Source organism: Marmota flaviventris, chromosome 3, assembly GCF_047511675.1.
Source record: "Marmota flaviventris isolate mMarFla1 chromosome 3, mMarFla1.hap1, whole genome shotgun sequence".
NCBI classification, from domain to species: domain Eukaryota; kingdom Metazoa; phylum Chordata; class Mammalia; order Rodentia; family Sciuridae; genus Marmota; species Marmota flaviventris.
This window is the reverse complement of record NC_092500.1, coordinates 169,687,019-169,707,624: the sequence shown is the minus strand read 5'-3', so window position 1 is coordinate 169,707,624 and position 20,606 is coordinate 169,687,019. Positions and strand designations below refer to the sequence as shown.

Genomic DNA, 20,606 nt, shown 5'->3' with positions numbered 1-20,606 from the left:
CACCTGACAGCTGGGTGTGGCCATGCTCTGTCCCACCTACCACCCTCCCTTGCCTGATGACTGGGCGTGGCTGTGCTGGGGATTTGCTGTTTCTTCACCTACGTGTAATAATGTGCTCCTCACCTGACCCCTCCTCCATGATGTTCCAGGAACTAAAGGAAATGCAGAAGTGATTCTGTGGCTGGAACTAACCACAAGCCACTGCTATGGGGTTCTGTAAACTCTAGAATGCCCCTGTCAACTGTGGCAGGGGCAGGAGAAGATGTGGGAGAGGCGTGAGGAAGATTGGATGGTGACCCTAGAGGAAAGGAGTTCCCAACCATGGCACCGTCTGGGTTCACCTTCCCAACACCTTTGTTCTTACTTCTGTCCAGGCCACCAGAGATCTTGCCTATCCAACTGCAGTTTGGTAATTTCAATCAGAGATTACAATGGTGATAACGACAATGAACATGAATGACTACGACAGGCCACCTACTGTTCTTAACACTTTGCATGCATCAATGCATTTTGCCCATGGGCAGCTGGGGGTGGGGGGCTTTATTTTTGTCATTTCCTCATTGCAGAAGAGGCAACAGTGGATCAAGAAGTGTCTTTTCCCACATCACACAGGAATTAGAGGTGGGCTGACTTGCTTCCCAGCATGCTTTTAGCCACTGTGCTGCACATTCTGTGGTCTCAGGACCTACTCTGGGGGTCAAGACCATCCCTGCGGCATCAACCACAGTATCCGAGGCCTGGCATGCTGCCTGGAACGGCAGGACATCCACTCCATGCAGTGGCCCAGGCTCCCTGTGCTGTCCTGCTGGGGACAGTGCAGCTTTCCTCTAGATTTTAACATCTAGGATGGAAACTTACTTCCTTTCCCACCAGAGATCTACTCAACAAATGAGAAAACTGAGACTCAGACAAAACCAAAGCAAACATGACAAGAGGCTAACACCTGGCTCCCTAAGGGGACCAAGTGCTCCTCTGTGGTTGGGGCTCCATGACCCACTTCACTACGTGGTCATGTGGCCCACTTGCTATCCTGGCCTGGGCCACCACCAGGAGACCTGGGCACCCTCCACCATCTGAGGGGTGCATCAGCAAGGGAAGCCTCCTGAGTGGAGGAGAAAGGAGCAAGATGCAGGTCTGTCCACCCCACCGGGTTCCCACCAGGCTCCACCAGGTGGGGCCGACAGAAGCCCCAGAGCTCCTGGGAGGGCAGCAGGGGCGGGCAGGGATGGATGGGGAGGGACACTGCACTCACCTTCCGTCCAGAGCCCCTGCAGCCCCACTGCCAGTTCCTTTCCATGTTTCGATACCAGTTGAGGGGGCCTCTGGAGAATGGATCAGAAAGTCACATAAGATGAGCGCCTGACTGCTATTTCCCGGAAGGAGCCCGCGCTGCACACAGCCAGCCATTCTGGGGGGGGGGGGGGCCCAGCTTTCTGCAGTGCAGGACAGACCCTGGACTCATGCCTGGCATTGGGCACACTCGCCCAGCTCTACCCAGCAAGGCCCGGTGCAGCCACAGGAGCTCAGCCAGAGAGGGCTTTGGGACCCATGGGAGCTGGCCCTGTGGGACTACCCTGGCTCTTGGAGGGACGTGTTCAGGGTTGTGGAGACTGCTGAGGACAAGAGCTGGGATCAGCCCTCACCACCCAGAAGACACTGGCCTGCTCCAGGAACCCACTGCAAAGGGACAGTGGGAGGTTGTGGAACGGTGTCAGAGGCCTGTGACAGAGGTGTATGCTATTTTTGATTTATATATATATATATATTTTTTTTCTGAAGACAGAACCAGCGTTACCATCTGATTCTCAGAGGAGTTGTGACTGAAAAATAATTAAAATCCTCTGATCTGCTGGGACCCACAGGCACAAAGAAAGAACAGCTGGGCCACCCAGAACGAGGCTGGGCACATACGGCAGCGAGCCTCTGACACTGCGGCATTCAAGCAGAGGCGGCCCAGGCACTCATGGGGGCTGCAGTGGAGGGGAGCTGGGTCCCCACCCTGAGCCAGCCTCCTTCTCCACCCACCGGCTTGCCTCTGGGTGGGGTACTGTCCTCTTTACCTGAAGCCAGATTTCTTGAACTGCTGCACATAGAACTGAACTTCCTCCTCCGTGACCATCTTGCTGAGGCTGGGCTCTTCCGGGGTATTCACAAAGAGTCCTCCTGCAGGAAGCCACCTGCTTTCTCTCCAGCCGCAGGCCAGGAATCCAGGTCTGCGGCTGGGGCTCCCAGCCGAGGTTGCGCACCTGGGTGCCTCTCACGTCCCATCAGGGAGCATCGCTGCTCTTCCTGCTCTCACTGAGCCCATGCCCACTCTAGCACCAAGCTTGTGATCTCACGGTCACTCTGGAGCCCAGACGTATCCCCCACACTGGCCTCAATGTCGCCAGCTGCCACCATTGCTCTGGAACAAACCTCAGCATACCCCTGCTCCCAGCATGTGCCCACCACTCAGCTCCAGGATGACACTGCTCAGGCAGACGTCCGTCGTACTCAGGGCCCTGATGCCCTCCCACTCCCACTCGCCCTTGGACTGAGCCTTTTCTGAACAGCTGGACTAACTCTGTCCCTCAGAGAGTCCCGAATCCACAGGTGCTTGGTCTGGTTTCCCTCTTGGCCAGGAAGAACCCAGGCCAGGGGCTCCCGTGCTGCTACCTTCTGATCTCACAGACCTCCTATGGTTCTCAGCATGGAGTCCCATCTGGTTGTCAGAGGTGCACTGTGTCCTGGCAGCTCTCATGCCCCAAGAGTGACCCAGGGTGACCGAGAGCAGCCTGGGGACAATGCAGCCTCCCAGCAGCCCCCAGCAGCCCCCAGGGTTATCAACACTGGCGCCTGAGTGGGACCAGCTCGCCATTATCAGACTCAAAAGCCTGGAGGCACAGGCAGGTCACTCCAGGTTTGCCTGCTGCAGGTCAAGGGTAAGTGGCCAGCCGTGGGCCCGTGACAGGCTGGTGCTCCTGCCCGCTGGGCCTTGTGCCCCCTCCGCGCACCCTGCCTGTTTCCTCCACTCTGTTACTGCTGATCTGCCTCCCCGCTCTGCTTGTGGTGCCTGCATATCTGCGACAGCCAGCTCTGCTGCGACAGCCAGCTCTGCTGCGACAGCCAGCTCTGCTCCCCAGGGTGTGCGCAGAACATTTGAGGAACAAACCAATGAATGAGTGGACGAAGAGGGTGGAGGCAGGATGGAAATCAGAGGGGTGAGCCCCGCTGGGCCCTCCTGGCCATGTCACCCCTCTGGGACCCATCTTCTCCATGTGTAATATAGACAGCATCCGGGCACCACTGGGGATGATAAATGAGCCCAGTGCCTGGGGCGCACTGTAGGTGCTTAGGCAAGTGGCGGTGATCTTCACTACTAATAAAACACAGGTGGATAGTGGCAAGGGCATCATGTTGGGGGGAATATAAGGTTTTGTGGGAACAGTGCTGGCTGTAGGCGTGGATGAGCTCCCACCCAAGCTCCACTTATATCCAGCCACCGGGGTGAACAAGGGCCGTCTCAGGGGAGGGAGCAGGAATGGCTGGAGCAAGGAGCCTGGGGAAGGAATACCTGGGGGGCCAGGACGGAGGGTGGGGTCTAGTCCCATCCTCCTCGCACATGACAGGTGATCCCATAGCCTGGGCTCACGTCCTCCTCAGTAGAGGGCGGACTGTCCCAGCCAAGCTCTAAAGGTCCTCGGAGCTCCAGCTACTGAAGATCTTGGTCCCAGCTCCCTAGAGGAAAGCCTGAGGTGGTGTGACCAGGCCAGGGTCAGGGTCAGAGTGAGCACCAAGTACCTCCCTGCAGGGACATGAGCTGGGCAAGCCAAGTTCAGGATTGGAAGGGAGGCTCGGGCTTCTGCCACAGCAGTGTCCAGCTGACCCTTCTCTGCTAGGCAGGACTCTTACCCATTTCTCGGACTTTGTGCACAGCCAGAAAGCCCTGCAGGAAGAAGAGTTGGAAGGAGTGTCATGAATGAAACAGGCACTGGAGCAGGTCATCCTGCCACAACAAAACACCGGAGCACCACAGCAGAGCCCTGAGGAGTGGGCGACGTGTCCAAGGCCTCAGTGCAGGATGCGTGAACACTGCCCACGCATTGTTTTGTATGTGCACACCTAAGATAAAGCTTAATTCATTAAAGATCAACACCAGCAATGATAAAACAGACTGATTACAACAATACGGTAATAAAAGTCACATGATTGTGTCCTCTCTCTTTCACTCCCAAGACACCTTATGAGAGACAGAGATGATCCATATCCCTGGGGACAACATGAGACGTCATCGCACTACTCAGGATGGTGCATGATTTTAAACTTACAATTTATTTCTGGAATTTCCCACTTAATATTTTTGGACTATGGGTGACCAAGAATAACTGAAAACCACAGAAAATGAAATGATGGGTGAGAAGGGACCACTCCGTGGGAACATGCTAAGCCCCCAGGAGAGACAGGAACATTTTTAGGACTCTGGACCGAGGCTGCTCACAGATCTTGGTAATGTCAAGTCCTGGGGTTGTCAACCAAAGGGAGCAACAGATGAGATCTCAGGCCAACAGCAGGTAGGGAAGTAAAAATGAGATGCCCCTGTCCCTCCAAAGTGAATCCAGTAAGTCTGGAGTCCTTGGTGTGCTGGATCCTCAGTTAAAGGATGGATTGGGAGAAAGGGGGAGGGGAAATACTGAGGAATGATATTGGCCAAATTATATTGCTATATTGTGTGTAAGGATGAATGTGTAACACAAATCCCACCATCATAAACAACTCCAATGCACCAATAAAAACACGGTGCGGGGAGGACTAGGAAAAAATCCTCCCATCCTGACACATCTCAAAGGAGTTTATCCACATCAGCTTGGTACTAGGAGCACCTCTAAGATTCATAGCTACAGGCTTGCCTTCACACGTGCTTGCATTTGAATTTGCACTGTCTGCATGATCTGGAAACCCCAAGGTATAACTGGTAATGCCAAAGGATGCTTGGCAGAAGAAATGCTCAGACACTCAAGAGGGTCATTTCCTCAATTCAGAGAGAGGAGACTGCTACAGACTAAGTGGTGCTAAAGATGAGCACCCAACTAAGATGACAAAGCTCACACTCACACACACATAACAAGGCCCCAGAGCAAGAGAGCAGCAGCAAATAGTAAGAAGACTCAACTCTCCAAAAAACAGTAGATGATGAGAAAGAGAGAGGGAGAGAGAGAAGGAAAGAGAGGGAGGAGGGAGGGAGAGGGAGAGGGAGAGAAATGAACGTTTAAAATGGTTAAAGACACCAAAGAAGGAGGGGGTGCAGTGGTGCATACCTATAATACCAGTGGCTCTGGAAGTTGAGACAAGAGAATCTCGAGTTCAAAGCCAGCCTTAGCAATTTAGCGAGGCCTTAAGCAAATCAGGGAGACCCTGTCTTTAAATAAAATTCAAAAAAAGGGCTCAGTGGTCAAGGGCCCCTTGGTTTAATCCCTAGTATCCCCCCAAAAAAGAAATACACAAAGGAAGGAACTGAATAATAAAAATAGAACAAAACCACAAAAAATCAGAATGCTTTAAAAAAGAACCAAATAAAGCTTTCATAAATTAAAAAAAAAGCTATTCATTGAAATTAAAAATTAAACTTCAAAGAAGGGTAAATGGTAGATTAGACACCGTAGTGTCTTAGACAATTCATTACCTAAAGACAATTAGTAAATACAGAGGATTGAACACCTGAGACAGATTTCTCAAAAGCAATAACAGAGAGAATTTTATACTTAGATAAACCATTCTTCAAGATCAAAAGTAAAAGTAAAGATATTTTCAGGCCCCAACAGTCTGCTAACAGACTTATTGAGAAAACTACCAAAGGAGGCACCCCAGGAAAAAAGAAACTTAACACAGTATGAATGAGAGGTGAAGACGTGACCAGCAGAGAAACTGGAGACATGGGAAAGCCTAATAGGCACTGACTGTGCACACAACACTAATGAGGAAGACCTCGGATGCTAGGCAGGAGGCGTGCACTGTGGAGGTGAAGCATTCTAAACTTTTTGGGGCATTCAAGAAAGGGCTAGGGTTAGGGTTAGTTTGGGACTTGGATAACTCAGAACCCATATTAAGATGGTAATAGTGATAATGGTGTGATTTCCAAACCATCACTACTACAATCACTGTTTGGTCTTGTGTGACTTTTCTCGACTAACAAGGGAACAGTAGAGTGAGGACCCCCATCACCCTGACCGCAGAAGTCAAAGACGAGAGCGCCAAATTGTGGCCCTCAGGTAGCCCCTTCTTCAGAGCAGCCCCGTTCCCCCCCCCCCACCCTCCTCCCTGACTGCTCACCTCATCACTGGTTCTGAAGAAGCTTCTGAAAGTCCGACTCAGGTTTTGTTCAAGTTCAGCCTCAGCCACACCCTGCGACAGTCGAGAAGACAAAGTGAAGGACCCCCTGACATTCTGGAAACCAGTCCCCTTCCCCATCTGAATGAAAGCACGAAGCCCCAACCCACGCAGCCCGAGTTTCATGAGAATATGAAACTTTAGTATCCATTTTGAGACACATTTTTAAAAAGACTGAAATAAAATACAAGGTGCTAACAGTATCCCCCCTTCCCCAAGGTGGGTTCATGGGTGCTGCTTCCTTTATGTTCCCCCAAACTCCTGCTATGAGAATGTGTTACTTGCAATGATCCCTCTAAAGGGAAGGGAGAAGAGGCTGGCACAGCAATGGGTGGCCACAGCTGAAGGGTGTTAAGAGGAGAGAAGGCTCGGCAGACTCTCCGAGGAGACCAGGGCTGAAGGTCAAAAGCGATGAGTCCAAAGCTGGGTGTTCAAGCATCTCAGTTTTGCTGTAGTAACTTCAGATCCAACTCTTTTGATTTGGACCAAAGTTATTACAGACCAGAAGCTGCCGATGGATTGTCTTCTAAAGAACAGAGCAGCAAAGCCCCATTGTTCAAGAGCTGGATTCGCATCCTTTGTGGTGACGAATCACCAGGTTCTTCTGCCCCGTGGAGGTGTTATTACATGTAATTGCTTAATTCCTTCCAGTTCCAGCAGGCCAAATTGTGGCTCCTGACTGCTTGGCTGCAGGGGATGGGGAGCAGAGAAGGAGGGGAGGGCGTGGGGCTGCGTGTCTGTTAATTTCTCTTCCACCTCCTTTTTCCTTTTTCTTGTGCTTTTGAAATTAACATTCATAAGACACATATCTACTGCAAAAAAGATGCTGTGGTAGTGTGGGTGAGGAGTTGACTGTCACACATAGATTTAAATGTCAGAGACATTTTGACCGGTGCTCTGTGTGGAGAGTCCATACTCATTAATTCATCTATCAAATGCTTATGGGGCTTCCAGTATGGGCCAGTTTCTGTGGGGGATGTAGAGATGAGAACGAGCTCTGTGTACTTGAGGGGGGAGGCAGGTGGTAAAACATGGAGGATAACGCAGCCTACAGGACTGCAGAGGACGGCACAGTAGACCTGGCTGCCCCAGAGACTGCAGTTAGCTTCTAGCAAAGGACAGCCCTGGAGCTGGGCCCTGGGAGAGGAGCAGACTCAGGTGGGCGGGTTGAGAGAGGAAAGGGCTGGGGATGCGCTGAGACTCCTTAACCTGGGGATAAAGATGGAGAGGGAGTGTTCCTAAAAAAACAGTCAGGGATCCTTAAAGTGGGCTTCAGGAAGTCTGCAGCATCTTGAAACTGCCACAGGATTTAGCATGCACATTTTCCTGGGGAACGAGTCCCTAACTTGTCAAATGCTTAATCATACAGCGAAGGCAGAGAGCTGCTGGGCCGGGCAGCCTTGCTGCTGGGGGCTGGTGCTGGGAGCAGCAGTGTCCACTCACTGGGAGCTGGTGAGAAAGCAGATCCCCAGGTCCTCTGGGGTGCCCCTGAGCCCCGCAGAGAGTCCATCCCAGCAGGGGACCCCCCAGGTACACTGCCTCCTCTGGCTGGGCCACCGAGGCACTGCCAGTATTGCTGATCTCAACACAGTCACAAAGCCAACACACCACACACAACACCTGGGACGTATCCTTCCCTTCGAAAGCCACTGCATAAATGAGAAGAGAAGACCATCCCACCAGAGGCACAGACCCCACACAGGACTGAGGCGACAGGAGCAGGCCCACTGGGCGCCCACCTCCCCCTCTGCCTCTTCCTTCCTGCTCTTCTTCCCAGCCACCTCGCCCTGCTATTGCCTTTCTTTGGCAGTGGGAATAAAGACATGAATGAGGGACAGAATGTGTCCATAAGGAACCCACAGATGGTGAGGAGACCAGACCAAAAACAGACAATCTTGTAGAACTTAATATTGTTAAGAATGTAGAAAATAATAATGATAATGATCATGGATTGATATTCTTCCTAGGCATCAAGCATGGTAAGAACAAGCATTATCTCATTTAATTCTTACAAAACCCCCATCTTACAGGTAAGGAAATGGAGGCTCTGGGGAGCAGATTCCCAGCTCATCAGAGCCAGAACTGGGGCTTGAAACTATGTGTGTTGCAGTCTAAAGTCCATCCCTTAACTCCAGTCTCAGGAGCCAAAAGGAGGAGCCCCTGTCCAGCTAGTCAGACAGGAGGGCATTTGTCATTGGTCTGTGGGACGTAAACATCAGCCTTGGCTTTTGTAAATGAGTGTCAGTATCAGCTGGGTGGCAGCCAGAGAACAAACGCTCTTATCTGCTCCTCTTTCCGGCCTTCACCTCTACCCCACTCTCCCTGTCGGCCTGGTGGACTTTGACGAGCACAGGTTTATTTGCCTCTGAGCTCTTTGATTCCTTCCTGGCCCTTTGGAGCTACCCAGGCCCCTGTGAGGACAAAGCCCTGCCCATGCCCTGTGGGTCCCTCCAAGCACTGAAATGCGTCCCCCAGCTCAGGAAGAGCAGCTGCTCTGGGATGGGGACGGCCCTCAATAAATAAGAGTCGTGGCTGAGGGTGACACAGGCTGGCCAGGGCTGCATCGATCACCTCGAACCAGTCCTGGTCAGCTGCCCGTCTCCCTGGCATTCAGCACGCTGCAGAAGGCCACGATTGATCTCCACCGTAATTGAATCTCACAAATGGGCGGCAGCGTAATTAAGGGGCCCACGGGGCTTCATCAGAAATCTCCAAGGGCAGAGCAGCGCTGCCTCGTGATGAATGGCCGCTCTCCTGCCCTGCTCCCAAGGCACAGATCCGCAGCTCTGGAGGGCAGCCAGTACAGAACAAAACAAGGTGACCCCTCAGAGTGTGCGAGGACAAGGGCCCGCGGGTCACTAGACTGTTTCGTAGATGTGGTTTTAGGATTCTTCTCTCTGGGAATCTATGTTCAGACCCTACTCTACCCCAGGAGCAGCCATAGAGCCTGTGCAAGCCGAATGAGTCCCTGCGCTCCAGGAGCCTCCAGGAGCTCCCATTCACAGGTCGGCAGGGTCAAGAGCACGGGGATTATTTGCTCATGGTGGAGGTGGGACTTCTTCCTGGAAGAGGGGGACATCCTGGAGGAAGCAGTCTCCAGCCTGGGACAGGCTTCAAGGCCAGGTTGAAGGGAGCAGGCACTCCCAGATGGAAGTTATGATGTGCTAACCAGGAGGCGGGAGAGCAGAGTGCCTGGTTGGGAGACATTCTCCAGTCTAGTGCAGTGGCGCAGGGTGTGTGGCTCTTTCATTAGGGCCTGGGTTGAGGAAGGATCTCTGCCATTCCCGAGCAGGAGACCATGATGCTCAGTGAACCCCCATCAAAGGTGGCAGTGACAACCCACATGTGTATCATCCATGGTCCAGGGGCTACCTTTGACAGGCGTCTTGTGGTGCATGGGTTAACACACTTGGCAGCTGCACCTAAGGGCACACTCAGCACACTTGGGACCCGCTGCAGGACTTTTGGTTTTCAGTGACATAATTGCAAAACTCAGCTCTCCATGAGCAGATACACTAAGTCCTTGTTGACAGGCCAAGAGCTGTCTCCACCAAGAGAGACAGATGTCTCCAGCTTTCCAGCCAGAAAAGCAAGGGCAGGCAGTTCCCAGTGAGCATGTAGACCCCAACTCCTCAATTTCAGAGAAGCAGGACAACCAGTGCAGAGCCATCCCTCCACCCAGGCCCCTCCCCTCCCACCATCCCAAACACACAGAGATGCACCACCAACCGGAAAAGGACCAGCTCTGCAGCCAGCTGCACCCAAGCCAGGCTGAAAAATCACTTCTGACTAATGCCACAGAAAATTAAAGGGGACAGAGATAAAGCAAGAGGGAGGAGGAGGGAGGACAGGGAGGAAAAGACAGAAGTCACCTCCATGCCCCACACTTACTGGTTCTTGGAAGTAGAGTTGGTAATCAAACACTGGGATGGCTTTGATAATCTCCATGGGGGACACCTTGGGATTTGCTGGCATGAAGGGAGTGTTCACACTGGCCACTGCCCTGCAGGAATAAGAGGCGCGAAGTCAGAAAGCCTGCAAGAGGACAGTCTACAAGAACCAGGAAGGCCCTTGCATGTCAAAAACTACACCTGCCAGGTCTCCCACCAGAAGTGTGTGGGATAATGGGATTAGAACTAGATACATTTGGATCCTAAACCAGTGGGATTTTCCTCCACTCAATTGCAATATTTCCTCACCTACCTGCCAAGACAAACACACACCCATACTACACACACCACATCAAGACTGACTAGGTGATGTAGACACTTGGATCTCTTCCTAGTTTTATTTTTTTTGGGGGGCTGTACAACTAAGTTACATCTCCAGTTCTTTTTATTTTTTATTTTGAGGCAGGGTCCAATTTTATTTTGAGACCTGCCTCCAACTTGTGATCCTCCTGCCTTAGCCTCCTGAGTCACTGGGATTACAAGCACCTGGCTGGATCTCTCAATTGAAGAATGTATTCACTATTCACTTTTTCCCCATTCCTTCATCCACTCACTGTGTCTCCTTGGTGTAGAGCATAATTCCATGTTATAGACTAGGGAAGGGAAAACATAAAATAAATAAAGCACATCCTCTCTCCTCCAAAGAGTTCATTATAATTTAATAAGGACACAGAGAGAGAAATGCGCAGATGACTGCATCATGAGGCCGACTGTGATAGAGCCACAGAATTGCAGGAAACACCATGAGAGTCCAAAGGACATAAAGAAGGTCTGAACTGGACATCATGGAGGGCCTCGGGAATAAGAGAGCACTTGAACTTGACCTTTGAGGGTGGAGAGAGTTGGGGGAGAAAACACCCGACAGGACCATCCGAGGAAGCAGGAGCAGGGTCTGGAAGTGGACCGAAGTTTGCAGTCCTACTGGGTGGAGGGAGGAGACTGGTCAGAAGCCCAGCGTTTAGTGGGGGAATAAAAACAAAAGCCAGTGGGAGCCTGGACACGAAGGGCCCAGAGTCTGGACTTGATGTTGTGAGACAGGAAACCATGAGGGCTTCCAAGCAGAGGGGAGACCGGCTCAGAGTCGGGGGGGGGGGGGGGGGGGGCGGGCGGGGGGGAGACTGATCCAGCAGTGACACAGCAGGAGTCCAGGGCACAGAGGTCAGCGGAGGTGCTGCCTGGCCACCCTTACAAGGATCAGAAATAAGAAGGGCTGGGCTTGAGACCCAGCTGGAAAGCAGAGTTGACAGGATAGTTAGTTGGCCTGGTCTGGAAAGGATTCCCTTCCCCACCCAGCCTGGGGAAGCTTCCCTGCAGCCGAGATCAGAGGAGAGAGTGTCAGCAGGAGACAGGGACCAGGGAAAACCGATCAGGAGGGCCAAGGAAATAAACTGGGAGAGGCGCGGTGTGGTTCGGGCCAGTGCTGGCCGATGTCATATAATTGAGCCACAAATGAAACTTAAGATTTATCCCTAGACTTGTGGCTCAGTGGCAGAGTGCTCACCTAGCACTGTGAGGCACTGAGTTTGATCCTCAGCACCACATAAAAATAACAAATAAAATAAAGGTATTGTGTCCATCTACAACTAAAAACAAAATTCTTAAAAAAAATTTACCCCTAGCCACCATAAAATAAATAAAAAGAAAGATTAAATTTTAACATTTAACCAAAGAGATCTATAATATTAATAATTCAATATACATGATTCATATAATCAATAATCATTAATGAGCTATTTCACATTTCTTTCTTTATTCTTTTTTTTGCACGCCCTTGAAAGCTGGTTGGTGTTTCTCATGTATGGTAAACTCAATTTGATTGGCCACATTTTAAGACCGATAGCCACATGGCTGGTGGCTGCAATCGAGGGTGGTACAGATTACAGTACAAAATAAATTATATGGACAGCTATAGGCTTCTAATGACACAATAGCAAACCTATTTTAAGTATTACTTAGGACACAGATCAAGAAATTTTAGTTTTTACTAAATATTCTGAGGGTAAAAGGGTTTTCTTTTTTAATAAACTTCACACAGGGGCTGGGATTGTGGCTCAGCGGTAGAGCTCTTGCCTAGCCCGGGTAAGGCCCTGGGTTCGATCCTCAGCATCACATAAAAATAAATAAATAAAATAAAGGTATGGTGTCCAACTACAACTAAAAAAATTAAAAATATATATATTAAAAAAATAAACTTCACACATAATTTATTCCCCACATATAAAAAAAATTGTCATTGTAAAATGAGGAAAAACACAGCCTCTGGTGGGAGCAGAGTCTCCAGGTGACTGGCAAAGACAAGAAGGATGTCAAAGGGTCTTCTTGGGCCAATGAGTGAGCAGCCCTGAACTAAATAAGCCCACAGCTTATCTCAGTAGAAAATCAAACAAAGGATGGAAAGAGATGCTCCCCTATGGGGGCTATTTTCCCACTTATTATCTGGTTAGGGAAGTGCAGGCCAATGTTGTCACCAATATTCTTAAAGGTCAGGTTTGCTCCCATCCAGAAGACTGTTTCCCATCACAGACTGCCCTGGAAGAAGGTCTTGGTTCCTCCGCCTCTGGGGACTGCAGCGGCACGCTGCCCAGTGATAGCCGAAGTGACAGCCACCACTGCCAAGGCCACCGTGGACACACCAGAGAACAAGAAGTGGAACCGGAAACCAGAGCACACCGAGGGGCCTTGGATCTCACGTCATTTGGGCAAAATTTTTAATCCTCATGGGAGAGATTAAGTTTAGTAAAACAACAAGGTGTTTTTTTTTTTTCTTTAATCTCCTTTAAGGTAGTTTCTTGCTATAGTTCCTCTTGTTCATTCCTAAAAGCACATGTCCTGCCCACAGAGCAACTGTTTGGTTAACTTGATTTAAGAACCAAGCTCTTGTTTCCATTGCCGAGGGTGGGCAGGGATGTTAGAAAGATCAGCAGAACAGGAGCACAAAAACTTTTTAAAAAATATGTATATACGTGGCCATATAACTAATGTGATTCTGCAACCTGTATACTTGGAAAAAATGAGAAATTATACCCCATTTGATTCAAATGTATGATATGTCAAGATCATTGTATTGGGGGCTGGGGATGTGGCTCAAGTGGTAGCGTGCTCGCCTGGCATGCATGCGTCCCGGGTTCGATCCTCAGCACCACATACAAAGATGTTGTGTCCGCCGAGAACTAAAAAATAAATATTAAAAAAATTCTCTCTCTCTCTCAAAAAAAAAAAAAAAAGATCATTGTATTGTCATGAGCAACTAATAAAAAAATACTTTAGGAAACGTTTGATTCTTTTTAGTCTTGGATGTAACCTGGCCATGTGAGCACGGGCTGAGGCTGAACCCAGTTCTCTGGACAGAAACTTAGCTATTGAGAAAATAACTGGATCAGCTGGGATGCAGAGGGCTGCTGAGAACCATGTTTACCTAACTCGCTAGGTGGGGCTCAGGCCGATTTTGGCTGTGACTTGCCAGCCAAAAGGGGTACAGCCACGAAGCCATCCACTGTCTGGGTTCCAGACCTGACATCTGGAGCTGCTGCTGGCGACTGGAAATGCCTCTCTCTCTCGTGGTCATGTGCCGCCTGATGGTGAGGGCGAGACGCCATGTCCAGATAGGAGTTCTCACTGCCGCCTGCGGCTGAGGAGGCAGGCCTGAGAGGTGAAGTGATCTGCCCCATAGCCACTTTGGGGCAGGATGGAAGGGCAGGTGCTCTGACTCCACCCAGAGGAGCACTCTCTCCTGCACTCGGGCACCTTCCTCCTCACCTATTCCCTCCGAGTCTGCCATGGATCTCCCACTAGCCACTCAGGTCCTGGATTATTTGTCCCAGGACCAGTAACAGGCACAGGTGCTGCTCCCTAAGACGAGAGCTCCTAGTGAACTTGTCAACGGGCCCTGAGGATCTGGGTGGGGTCACTTTCCCACATCACCCATTAGTTTTCAAGAAGTCTTGTGGGAGGGAGATCCGAGGGACAGTTTTCAAGGCATTTAAGTCCGGTCTCTCCAGATGCTGGTTATGCGTGGCCTGCTCACCTCACTCTGTCGGGGTAGAAGAGAGCCATGTTCCACACCAGCACGCCGGCCCAGTCGTGGCCAATGAACACTGCTTGAGGGATGCCCTGGTGGAAGAGAAAGGAGGGACCCCACGTGGGAGAGCCCATCGCCTCGCCCTGCAAGCCCAGGATTTCCACAGACCCCTCGAGAGCTTCTCCACAACGTTCACCCTCCTCAATCCTCCATCCCTATATATCTCCAGCCCCCACACCCTCTCTCCAACTGGCCTGTTTTATTCTCTTAGAAGACTGAGGCCGCTGGCCACGAGCTCCTTCTCTCTCATCACCTTCTCGCAATCCGACTGCGTTCCCCCCTTTCCTCCGTCTCTCCTAGTGGGAGTACACCCTCCCTCCCCAGGTTTCACGTTCACATTTCACAGATTACGATTCCACCCTCCCTCTTTGGGGAGTGCTCCTTCCAGTCCAAAAGCATCTCTGTCTCCCCTTTCCCTTCTGCTTTGCTGCTGATGATAACAGCTCCCCTCTAATGAGCACCTACTACGACATGCTAGGTCTTGACTGGAACCCCTCCACTAATCTCAATACCCATTTCACAAAGGGAACCTGGGCTCCCACCCTCAAATACACCAGGCTCTCTCCTCTACCCCAGCTGCTGCCCCAGTTGGCCACCTCAGGGCCATTCAGACCCTCCCCACCTTGGTGGTTCCTAGGTACAGTCCCTGCCGTGCTCTTCACATCATCAAACTTCTCACGGTGGTTTGCACCAGTTGTCTCCCTAAGCACCATCTAAGTCCCCAAAGCTTGACTTCATCCCCAAGTCCAGTGCCACCTCCCGATGAAGGCCACTGCTCACCAGCAACGGTGGGGTGTGGGTTTCCCCTCCTCAAGCTCCCTGCTCTTCTGCAGCCTCAGACATTTCCTCTGCCACTGCCTTCCCATGGCTTCGTGGTGCTGAGCCTTCCAGCCTCACGTGCCCCTGGCTCTGCTCTCTCCTGTGCCTCTCAAGGGCAAGTATTTTGCAACTCGGCTGTCAGGACCCTCCTTCTGAATGGACACTGTCCACAGAGAATTCATCTGTTTCAACCACTTCAGCTACCATCCCGTGGGAGGCAGAGGCCCACCTGGTCTGCAGGTGGCCCAGATTCCTTGCTGCATGTCCTAGCAATGACCCAAAGATGGACATCTGATTCCACTGACCTGTAACCACAAGCCCCTCTTTCCACAGTTGGACATGTTCTCAGACAGCTGGAAGTTTTGTAGTGAGAAGTCACAGAGAGTCAGAAACCAACCTTGCTGACCCTTTGAGCTTGGACTTCCAACCTTCAGAACTGTGAGGTCTGGGCAGCCGCACTAGGCCATGCTCACTTAGAGGTCTCCATCACACACGACACTTGCAAACCCAATTCCGTCCACGGAGCTGAGACCGTGCCGAGGGCAGACTCTCAGCTCCTCTCCTCCCATGCACCCTGTAGATCTGGAAGTTGGCGGTCTGAGTCTTCTCTCCACCCCCACATCTCATTAATAAGCCGAGTCCCTCTGCCTTGTGGTTCTCTCTGCTCTGTCCCTCTGTTGTCACTGACCTGGCATAGCCGTGGTCCCAAGTCTGCCCTGCAGGTTCTTTCTGCCCCCAGCCTAATCTGGGGAGGCAGAGGACATGACAGGGCAGGGTCTGGGGAACAGTGGTGCTCATTCCATTCTTCATCACTGAGATTGACATGGCCAGCGATGCCAAATGAAGGCGTTAGCGCTTAGATTTGTCAGAGTGACATGACTGCACAAAGCTGTGAAGCGTTTGCCTATGGGACATTTTCCAGTGCCTTTCCCTGATACCCAAGGCTCTCCTCCCTGGCCAACCCAGCAAAGGTACTTCCCTGTACTTCCTGGAAGAAACAGAGAAGCATGCCCCCCCACACACACTGCCCTCCAAATACTCCCTGTCAGTCTTTGTCACTCTCCTCCCCAGCTGCCCCAGCTGGGCCCTTCCCCTGCCCTGGCTATCTCTGCTCAATGGCGCCGACTGCTCAATGGCAAAGGCCACCTTTCCGTAATTCCCCAGGCCCACCAGAGTTCTCCAAAGACACCTGCTCTGCCCATTGACCTACCAGCTTATCCAGGAAGGTGACCATTTCCTAAGAAAGAAAACAGACATAAAATCAGAAATCGAATCCAGCCACCCCATCCTCCTCAAGATCCTGGTTACTGTGTTTGTGCCATGAGCTCATGGTGTGCCCCACAAATTCCTATGTGGAAGCCCTAACCCCCAGTCAGACTGACTGTGTTTGAAGACAGGGTCTTTAAAAATGAAGTCCTTAGGGTGGGACAATTCCAATATGACAGGTGTCTTCATAAGAAGAGATCAGGACATGGACACCCACAGAGAAAAGGCCAGGTGGGAACACAGGGAGAAACCAAGGAGACGCATCTGCTAGCCAAGGAGGGAGGATTCGGGAGAAACCAACCTTGCTGACCCTTTGAGCTTGGACTTCCAACCTTCAGAACTGTGAGAAATGTATGTCTGCAGTCAGTGGTACTGTGTTATGGCAGCCCTGGGTGCCTGAGACAGTCACCAAAGAAGACTTTGGCTGAGGGTTTTCCAGAGATTCCTAAGGTGCCTAATGGCAGCAGCACACTAGAGGTTCTCAGTGAGGACCAGGGCTAGGGAGTGTCCCCATGAAAGGGAGAGTCTTCCAGGCTCAGGGTCTTGCAGGAGGCAGGTGCAGAAATTTGGTCTAGCTACAGTGGACAGAGTGACCCGAGTCCCCATCAGCAACAGAAGCAACTAAGGAGGGATGGGATTCACCTTTCATATAAGCAAAGGAACCCATTTACATTCTCCTTCTAGGGACACCAGCTGATGTTCCTGTCTAAAGCCATTCGCCCAGCATTACCGTCTCCTAAAGTATCTCCTGACTTTCCCTTTTATTCTTCTACCTTTGGGGTTCTCGAACTCGCTCCCACCCTTGCCCAAGTTCCTGATGCTGCTGTCTGGGGGCCTCATCTCTGCAGCACCTTCTCCTTTTCAGCTGTGGGAGCAACTCAAAGCCTGGGATTTTGCTTCTCAGCAACTTTTAGTGGCTACTTAGGGGCAAGGTGGAATCAAAGTCAGTAATTCCAGGACAGGTAGATCTTTCAGTGCCCCTGTGGCGATGCAAAATTTTATTTCTAACTACAGCCTCATTTTCACAGCTTTACTGATCCCAGGAAAAATGTATTCCAGAAAGAGGGGTCTGGGCTAATAGACATTCTCCAGGGCTTGGCCATGTCACCATTGGAAAACTCACCAAGGAAGCTCCACAGCCAGGCCAAAAGCCTGGAATCACCTGGCACGACATGATTCCCTCATCCTGCCAGGAAGAAGCACGTTCCCTGCCACTGCTTCTCTCCCCAGAGCCCCCCCCCCCAAGGCGGGACCTAGTAAGCTCCCAGATCTGTATGGAGAACGCTGATTTGAATCATCGCTTCTGTCTCATGGCTGCGTTGTGCTGGGAACTTCCTGTGCAAAAGTGCAAGTTAAGATGGCCCTTTGCTATGGTGACGCCAGCCTGAGAAGTCTATATACAAAGATGTAGAGCTCGGGCACCCACTCCCGGGGATAGAGAATTCTGGGCATGATAAAAATTGATGTCATGCAAATTTCACTGCAACATTCAAGTCAGTCTGCTTTTCTGAAACTTTCTCACAGATAAACTTTGATGAAGTTTATATATAATAAAACCTATATAATAAATGTGCTGAGCTAACTCTGGGTCAGTCACACTCCATCAGAGGTTGGCTACCCATCTGACCCCCAGATTTTCCTCTCTATGTGTGTCTATTTGTCTTTTCTTCATCTCCCCTTGTCCCTGGCCAGTTTTCCCCTGAATTAACAGCCACAGCTGAGAGATGAGAGGGCCACAGCAACCTAAAACACCCACCCACCAATAAAGCACACCTAGAGCCTGCAGTGCGGCACTGTCTGAGCACTGGGATGTGGCAGCAGGCAGAACACACCCCTGACCTCAGGGGACCTTAATTCAGTGGATGGAACATGCCAGGCTAGCCCTGCCCCTCCCCCCAACTACAGTGGTCACTCTGTCCCCTCTGACCTCTTGAAGTCTCTGGGGAAAACCCTAGATCCTCTCCCTAGAAACGCACATGGGCACCTGTTTCTCAAATTCTGCAAACACTTCCAGGAGTTCATGGCCCTTTAGGATCCTGAACACCACAGATGACATGTCCCCACTTAATGGCACATGGCCATGTCTTTTCTCTTCCCAGTCCACCGCAGAGGCTGAATGAGTTCAGTGTTCCCCCACACCAGAGCCCACAGAATCTTACTCAGACCTGGCAGGTGCCTGGGAAAACATAGCCCAACCATTCAATGCACTTTACACCTGAGAATAATACCTGCCACAGGTAAGTGACTCACCCAAGGTCACACAAAGAAAATTGGTGGCAGACAAGTCTCTACATGTTAATGAGCTTCAGAGATACTATTGCTATGCTGCATTCCAGCATTCCCAACCAGGAAATCTAGGACTACAGAGGCACAGGGAATGGGCTGACAGATTCCGTAAAGGTGCCCATTCTAAAGCCAGTCAGACCTCTGCACACCCATTTTCAGTGGCCAAGAGATGGAATCACACTGGTTGAATGGATGAAGAGAACGTGGCACATACACAAAGAAATACTATTCAGCCATAAAAAGAATGTCATTCTGTCATTTGTAACAACACATACAAGCCTAGAGAACTCTATGATAAGTGAAACAGGCCAGACACAGAAGTCAAATACCACACAGCCTCACTCAGACGCGGAATCTCATACATTTGATTTCATGGAAGTATGAGGTAGAACAGTGGTCACCAGCAGCCGAGGTGGGTAAGGATGAGAGTGGGGAATCAGTCAAAGGATGCGGGGTTACAGTTAGATGGCAGGAATACATGTCAATAGACCCATTGTACAGCAAGGTGACTATAAATAATGAAGATATACTGTATTCCCAAGAAATGTACAGGGCAGATGTCTATGCTCTCCCCTCGAAAATGATAACCATGTGAGCTGATATTACTGTTACATTCCAAAATGGATGCACAGTTCAAATCATCATGTTGCAAACAGGACAAAACACACCATGTTACCTGTTAATTTAAAAAGTGAAGTTAAAATTGGATCTTTAGCTTTAAAAAATTGTGTAAAGAATTGTCATGCAAATGTAGGGAATTGGGGTTGAAAAAATGAATTTTCAATATATTGTGGGGGATAGAGTTGAAAAAATGCTTTTTTATGGGCCTTGACAGCAGGCAAAATATCCCATTTTCTGTAATCCTGTCTTTAAAGTTAATGTAATTAACTATTAAAATCTTACACTGACAATACTATGATAATTTTTAAGACATCAACTTTATTGATATGATTCACATGCCCTAACATCCTCCCTTTTACAGTGGACAGTTCAGGGGTCTTTATTAGATTCACAGAGTCGTGAAACCATCACCATTATCCAGTTTCAGAAAATCTTCTTTGCCTCAAAAAAACTGCGTACTCACTGGCCATCACCTCCCTTTCCCTTCCCTGTGCTTGGTAAACAACCACTCCTATAATTTCTGGGCCTATAGATTTGCCTGTTCCGACTATTTCATATGTAACATGTAGTTTTTGTAACTGGCTTCTACTGAACACGATGCCTTCAAGGTTCACTCGTGAGGAAGCGTGCACCACTACTTCAGCACCGCTTCATGGTCAGGAATGTTCTAGCCCATGGGTGGACCACATTTTGCGTGTCCATTCGCCAGCTGGTAGACAGTTGGGTGGTTTTCACTTTGTAGCTACCACAAATAGTGCTGTGTCAACCCTGGTGTCTGGTTTTCTGGGGGCACATGGGACGGATCCTCTTGGGTAAATTCCTAGTTTAGTGATGCTTACAGGTGGCCTGGGAGGACCGGAGCGTCTCTTTACCTCATTTGTTTGGGGCAGCAGGACGCCCTCAGGAGGGCAGTTCTCTGAAGCGACCCCTCATGCCCATACCCAAAATAGATTCTGACAGGTCTAAGTGGGGGTCCAGGTGAGTGGACAGCAGTGGGACAGGAAGAGGGTCCCACTCAGGGTCACCGGGGAGATCCTGGCTGCAGGGGAGTCACCAGAAGATCACGAGCAGGCGAGGGGGAGAGGCAGACCTGGAGACTAAGGAAGAACAGGCTCGTCTGGAAATTGGGCTTTTCCCTGACTTGCTGCTGTGACGCCAAAGCCCCCTGTGGGGCTGAGGGCCGGACACACAGGGAAAAGGTGAGAGGTAGATGAGGAGTGTGG

The 20,606-nt window shown here is 50.5% G+C and overlaps 1 protein-coding gene across 2 annotated transcripts in view; it reads right to left on the bottom strand.

Moving 5' to 3' along the window:
• Ephx2 (epoxide hydrolase 2) overlaps window positions 1–20,606 on the bottom strand; it is a 43,304-nt gene that overhangs the window by 1,780 nt on the left and 20,918 nt on the right. For both annotated transcript variants that reach the window (XM_027926997.2, XM_027926998.2), the window contains 7 exons: window positions 16,421–16,447; window positions 14,338–14,423; window positions 10,255–10,366; window positions 6,307–6,378; window positions 3,892–3,925; window positions 2,061–2,163; window positions 1,253–1,322 (listed from right to left, as the gene is read on the bottom strand). In XM_027926997.2, coding sequence (XP_027782798.2) covers window positions 1,253–1,322; window positions 2,061–2,163; window positions 3,892–3,925; window positions 6,307–6,378; window positions 10,255–10,366; window positions 14,338–14,423; window positions 16,421–16,447 — 504 coding nt within the window. The remainder of the gene's footprint in view (window positions 1–1,252; window positions 1,323–2,060; window positions 2,164–3,891; window positions 3,926–6,306; window positions 6,379–10,254; window positions 10,367–14,337; window positions 14,424–16,420; window positions 16,448–20,606) is intronic.